This window comes from Rhagoletis zephyria, unplaced genomic scaffold (genome assembly GCF_001687245.7).
Source record: "Rhagoletis zephyria isolate East Lansing unplaced genomic scaffold, Rhagoletis_zephyria_1.1 Rzeph_scaffold_15971, whole genome shotgun sequence".
Lineage (NCBI taxonomy): Eukaryota > Metazoa > Arthropoda > Insecta > Diptera > Tephritidae > Rhagoletis > Rhagoletis zephyria.
In genome coordinates this window covers 5,649-12,372 of record NW_016173036.1, presented here as the reverse complement: position 1 = coordinate 12,372, position 6,724 = coordinate 5,649, and the positions used below count along the sequence as shown (strand labels likewise).

Below are 6,724 nucleotides of genomic sequence, written 5' to 3'. Positions count from 1 at the left end.
AAAAAAAACTTCGTTTCGAGTTCGCCCAGAAGAGTTTACGAGTTCGATTTGAGCTCATGCCCATTCTGTGGCAAATTGGGAAGAGACACACGCACACTCATACGATTTGTATATTCTTTAACCGAAGCCATATATGTATTTTTTCGACAGAACCCCTTTGATTTATTTATAAACTTTTGTTAGTGGTCCAAGGCAATTATTTTTGGCTAAATAAAACAAAATAGATACATGCATACATACGAATATATGTACATACATACGTAAAAATATATGTATATGTGTATAAATAGAAGGCATAATTTCTTTTGAAATTCAGCTCAGCTAAAGCAGAGTTCACTTTCTCTAACTAACCCTTTGTTAAAGTCAAGTTCAATATTGATTTTGCAACACTACTATAGTGATAATCTATTACAACGTGGGTGCTTTATTGTTCTACAAATATAAGATTCTAGTGTAATTCAGCGAAATAATTCGAATCAATACAATCTTTCAAGAATTTAGCAATTTATGGATTTTCAATTTTTGCACGAAACATGTCAGCCAAGATCACAGCTTTGCTACCATTCAATTCCTAATTGATGAAGAAAATTAACAGTTTAATTGGATATTTGGATCTCTGTGATAATAAAAAAGGTCTTAAGATTACCTCATAGTCATATGGTTGCATATAATCCTTACAACGCCGCAACCAATGTTTGACACGATTGTAGGAATCAATCTCGAATCCGAAAGCTTCGCATTGTGACACCGTTACCAACAAGGTGAGATCAGCAATTGTAAAGTTATCCGTTGCAGCGTACTCATGACCCTTCAGCGAGTCATTGAACCAGTTGAATGCCTCATTCAGTTTGGCTTTTTTGGACTCGTCCAAAGGAGCACTCCATAGCACAGTAGGTAACTGAAATACATAATTAAAAAAAAAATGTGTGTAATATTTAAAATCGTGTTGAATCCGTATTCTACTACTGGAGTTGAAAAATTATTGTAGACTCTCCAATAAAGTGTTTCCTAGCGGAAGATATAGAATCCATTCTCAAAGAGCCATTGATGGCCCTTGAGCGTAATCAATGGAACTAATTTAAAAAATATTACTAAAAATAATTAAAATCTGGAAATCATAGTTTAAGATTCACGACGGAAGGGAAAAATACAGAACCTAATGTGGCTATAATGGTTGATATATATAGTTGTCAAAATGTTCCCTGTGTATAAATAATAGGGTGATTAACTTTGTTTTTTCAAACCGGGTTTTTGAATATTTTTAGGCGTTTTTTTTTTTGAAGTCCTGTTTTTTCGAATACCGAGTAAACCGTATTTTTACAGTCGAATAAACCGGGCTCTTATTTAATATTATTTTATTTTCAATTAAATTCTGAAATAAGGCGTTCTTGAAAAGTTTTTTGAGATAGAACGTTTTCGAACTGGCTGCCGAGATAGGTCGATCTTCCACTCAGCCATCGATATGGAGCTTATTTACCACTTTGGTCATGAGTTCCGGCTATCAGTAAGTATTACTGTAGAGAAAGTATAGAAAATATGTAAAATAAAACCGCGTTTTTCCAAATTGCCATTTTTCGAATAACTACAAAACCACTGTATCCCAAGTAATTAATCAGGGTTAATTATCCATATTTTTAAATTACCCTATTAAATAATTTTTTTTTTATAAAATTTCAACCCACTAAGAAAAGTGTGTACCTTGTCGGAAATGTAACATTTCAGCAAGTTTTCGTAATTTAAAAATTTTTTGTAATTTTTAATGAAAATATAGCTTACTATATAAAAAACCCATTTAAATAAAAATCTCAAAATTTTTAGAACGTTTATATAAATTCCAAAAATTTGAACACATTTCCATCAAAATTTTAAACGTTTTAATCAGATTTTTAGACTTTTTGAGTATGCACTTTTTTAGTCCATTCAATTTTAAGTTTGGAGCAGCTAGGAGTTACCGTTAATTTATGGCAATATTCTGTTCACACTATTTTTTTTGGATTGAACAAATGAGCAACACCTTCCTAAAAAAAGAGAGTTGCCAAAAATTAACCGTAAGTCCCAGCGAGTTCAAACTTCCACTAAACTGCATGCTCAGATAGTTTTTAAGAAATCTAATTGAAAATTTGTTATGAACTTTGTCGAATTTGTACAAAGCTTGATATTTTGATTTGCGTGGTTTTTTTTAGATAACGCGCAACCCTTTCATAAAAATAATAAACAGTGAGTATTTGAAAGGGAAGAAGCCAAATAACGGTACAATATATCCTCTCTATTTATATTTTCGCCACTGTATATACGTATGTACATATGTATGTATGTATCAGTTATAACTAAATGTACTTACATAGTAGTCAAACGTGCGTGCGTACAGGGTGCCCAAGTCAAAGTGTATTCGTTGATCGACCAACGCACGAACACGCACATCTTTTGGATAGAGTGAATCGTCTTTGCCATAAGCAGCTGCCAGGTATTGCAAAATAGCGCGACTAGTGCAAGGAAAATAAATCATAATAGCTTTAGTAAATATAAATTTTAATTACGCATTTCACCTCTCCCATAACACAAGTCCTTCATCATCAATTGTTGGTATACAGTGCTGAGGATTCAACTGCAAAAACTCGGGTTTCAACTGCTCACCGGCCAATATATTTATGATCTTCAAGTCGAAATCAATGCCTAGCATTTTACCCAACAACAAAACGCTGCGACATGGTGGACTAGGTGGCAAGTAGTAAAGTGTAGGCGCCATTTTTGAACCACCTCTGCTTAAAATACAATAAACAAATTCTTTAACAATATGTGCAGTGTCATCGAGCATTTTAAAATTAAAAATATCTACTCGTTTTTTGGGCTTAGAAATAAATTTCCTGTGTTTTTAGTAGAAAATAGAATCCATCATTGTCAATTGCACGATACTGACTGCAGCTGTTGCTGTCCCAAGCAAGTGGATTTACAAGGACAATAGTACTTTTAACATCGCTAACAACAAGCAATGCAAATACGAACAACAATAATTATAAGGGAAATCGATTTGAATGTAATTCATAATTAAATAAAATTCCAAACAGCACTCGAAGAGGTCATTTTACTATTAGTTAGAGGTGGCTATGAATTGAAATACATTCATTTGTTTGTATGTGTACTTACGTATGCATATGTGTATTTTATGGCCATGTGTACCAGAGATGTTGCGAATGTTTACTAAAATACGACAAATTGACAGATCTAGCCCGAATATATTTGAGCGCTCCATCCGCCAGCATTCCAAGTGAGCAATTGTTCAGTACAGGCGGGCTTATATACGAGCCTCTAGAAATCGCCTCATGGGAGAAAAGGCAGCAAAATAACTTTTTTTGAAATATAATATGCCCCTTTTGAACTTTGACTACTAGGTTTAAACACTGCACACTGGCCGGAATTAAATTAGAAAGTTATCATTTTCAAACTTGACCCATATGTTCTTCTCCATATCTCCTTCAAACACCTCAAAAATAGCTTAAATATTCAAACTAAAGATTTCTTTGAACTCTTTCGTTTCGACTTTTAAAACAGGCGGCAACCCTTACGAAAAAATAAAGATGTGCTGCACATGTATAGACCGAGCTCTTGACACCTTATTTTGTGTAAATTGAATGAACTGTGAAAATCTGATGTCATTAACAAAAAATTAATACGTATATGTAAGGTAGTAATTTCTAAAAAGGTGGTAACCCCGCTAAAAAAAATAAAACTCTGTTGCAGATCCGGGGAACGAATCCTTTCACTTTGTATCTCATTTTTAGTCCAACTAACTGTGAACATATTACAATTTTTAAAATAGTGGTAACCCTACTAAAAAGATAATACATTATTGGACATCTAGAGGCCAAGCACCTTCATTTGACACCCCATTTTCACAAATCCAACGAACGTAGCGGATCTTATAATTTTTTAGACAGATGGCAACCCCATATAAATTCTCAGGCCTAATCCTCTATTAAATCACAAATCCGTTTAGTAGTTTTCAATATTAACGAGGTGAAAAAATTCCGAATTTGCTTTATTCTATGTAAGGAGGATACATAGGGGTCATTCCATACAATATTTACACCTCAATATTTTTTTTGGGGTGAAATATATCGAGCCCAAAATAACGTAAGCGACATTTTTTTTTAATTTCTTTTTGAATGCAGAAATATTCCTAGAGCATCTAGATACATTTCTGCATCAAAAAGAAAATTTAGAAAAAAATGTCGCTTACGTTATTTTGGCGGTTAGAGCTCGATATTTTTTACATTCTTTATCGAAAAAAAGAAGGCACCTATTTTTTTATTTCGTCATGATATTCGACAAATCTCGAAAAGAAAAATTCCCGAAATTTTGAACTTACGGGGAAGTATCTTTTTTTAATTTGTTGCAGTTAATAAACTATTTGTTGGAGAAAACCATTTGAGGTATCGAAATGTGCGTAATTACCTCGGCTTTTCATGAGAGTGTGAGATAAATTAAAATAAAAAAATTTGTGTTAAAAAATCGCATTTTTTATTTTAAGTTTTTTGTATTGACTTCAACATGTTTGATTTTTTTTTTCCAACCTAAATAGTTGTCCAACTTTATGGAGTACGCTGTAAACAATTGAGAATGGAAACATCAAACCTGTAGAAGTTACGAGATTTTTTATTACCTGCGCACATAAACATAAAAAAAAATCCAATTCCGGCCAGTGTGTACTGTGCAGGTTAAGCACTCGTTCAATGTTCTAATAATTTACAAAATTTTTATGTGATAAAAACGATGACTTAAGTTGATTATAGCTTTTTTAATGTTATTCCCAACATTCACATTCGCATTCCGAAAATTCGCATTCGCAAAATATGACATTCGAAACATCCCTAATGTGTACTATGTAGAATAGTCCTTGCTTTCATATACGTTTTTATTTGTTTCATTTTTTTGAGGTGCTACACTCTGAAATGGTAACCTATAAAGAAAAAGTAAACCCGCGCCGAAATCGTGTTAAAATAATGGGCCTCATGCATAAAAAGTGAGCTCAAGCTCCAACTTGTTTTTTAGTACAAATTCTCGAGCTTAAACTCACCAATTTTTTTATATCTGGAAAAATAAATAAATTAAATTCTTTGTTAATAATGTCTACAACTTCTGTGAGCTTTTAACAGTAATTCTTCTGGAAGAACGCATTTCTTCTTCCTGTTCATCCACATTTTTTATTTATGTTTTGGCGCATCTTTTCCTTTATTTCGAGAGAAATGTCATCTTAAAAAAAGATAATGGTAATGAATCAAAACTTACATACTAAACAAAATTAAGGATTTTCCCAAAACAGTTCCATAAATGGCTTCAGCTACATGCAGTGCTAGACCAAAAATAGTCAATAAATTCGCATACTCGTTTGCAACTTTCCATTAAATTTTTGTGCAACAAAGTGCCACCTTGAAGTCGCGAGAAAATCGCGTTGATTTTTGGCAATTTTTTTCACTCAGGCTCTTCCACACAAGGTATGTTGAACAATTATTTTTTGTATGGAGGAGTCAAACGCATCTAAGTCCATTGACCACTGGAAAACTATCGATAGTGTTCCCACTCGATAATTTCGATAGATTAAGTTTTACACCATCGATCGTAATGTTTCGTTTTCAATTCGTAATGAAGTTTCGAGTTGTACTTTTATATGAACTTTTTCGCATTATTTACGTACTTTCACACATATGTATCTAAACGAAAAAAACCTTTGCACCAATAAATTTAAAATTAGAATGATAGAGTAGTGGAAATAGAGAAGACACTATCGAAAGTCATAAAGACTATCGATGGCGGCTACAATTATCGATAGTAACAACCTAACAACGGCAAACCATCGATATTACCCGATAGTGCCATCGATAGTTTTCCAGCTCTACAGACAGCATGCAACTGCACTGCCATTCACAATGTTGCCTAAAAGTATGCAATGCTTCGCTGGAGAGTTCAAGTGATTTTAAGTGGCTCCCAGTGAGAGCCCACTGCATTGGTATAATAAATTTGGCGGTGTTCTCACTTCATTCATCTGCGTTAATTATGTACAAACATATGTAAACACTTATACTACTGAACTTTCATATATTTAGTCCTCTAGTGAAATTATGTCCATATGTACGTGAAATGATTAATTTGAATTGTCGCACTCACCTGAGTTGATGCACAATCTTGTGCGGTACAACAGCGACTGTATCAATGCAATTGCCCAGCGTGAATTGTTTGACTGTCTACAACAGAATGCCCACGTGTCCTTGCCGCTTGTGAATGTCCTTTTCGCTTATCAGCAGATTTTATGCCTCAAAGTCAATTGAATTTTGTGTGACGTAGTTAAGAGGTAATTTTGTGGACTTTAAATTACATGATTCTCGCCGTTTGTGGTTTTTCTCAGTCATAGTAACAGCTATTTCAATTGGCTAGTAGATAGTTTGGTTGATTTGTCGCTTCGCTTTGGACAGGTGTTGCCTGGCGACAATGTAAATTGCCCCATCGGCACAAAGTACACTCTTCTATGAAACAAAATTATTTGTTTTGGTTTTGGTTATTAGTTTTCGGTTGTTTGGTTTCACTTTAGTTGCGTGTTTAGAATATATGTATGTACTTATGTACATACTCAAATATCGAATTTGACCTAAAAGGAATAACAATTAATTACAGGCTAACAAAACTTATCCGAGATAAATCGATTTGTTAATGAGTTTGTCACACTGCCTTA

The 6,724-nt window shown here is 33.6% G+C and overlaps 1 protein-coding gene across 4 annotated transcripts; it reads right to left on the bottom strand.

Annotated features, from left to right (window-relative positions):
• Positions 1-385: 385 nt before the first annotated feature.
• GstD11 (Glutathione S transferase D11) lies at positions 386-6,433 on the bottom strand. Of its 4 annotated transcripts, none has more exons than XM_017635585.1 (5): positions 6,163-6,433; positions 2,547-2,759; positions 2,342-2,483; positions 647-898; positions 386-571 (listed from the first exon to the last, which is right to left on the bottom strand). In XM_017635585.1, exons 2-5 carry the CDS (start codon positions 2,744-2,746, stop codon positions 506-508), a joined length of 660 nt encoding a protein of 219 aa, XP_017491074.1. In that variant the 5' UTR covers positions 2,747-2,759; positions 6,163-6,433; the 3' UTR covers positions 386-505. The 4 variants fall into 4 exon arrangements, with proteins under 4 accessions (XP_017491074.1, XP_017491076.1, XP_017491077.1 ...); XM_017635587.1 differs by lacking the exon at positions 6,163-6,433 and adding an exon at positions 2,837-2,938 and having other exon boundaries at positions 2,547-2,784; XM_017635588.1 differs by lacking the exon at positions 6,163-6,433 and adding an exon at positions 2,837-2,915.
• Positions 6,434-6,724: the final 291 nt, after the last annotated feature.

Bases quoted from the DNA above. Each gene is read 5' to 3' on its own strand.
- GstD11 (XM_017635584.1), bottom strand. From the start codon at position 2,815: ATGCTCGATGACACTGCACATATTGTTAAAGAATTTGTTTATTGTATT. The intron at 2,484-2,546 runs GTGAAATGCGTA...TCCTTGCACTAG, and splicing joins GGACTTGTGTTATGGGAGAG to TCGCGCTATTTTGCAATACC. The intron at 899-2,341 runs GTAAGTACATTT...TATGTATTTCAG, and splicing joins CACGCACGTTTGACTACTAT to TTACCTACTGTGCTATGGAG.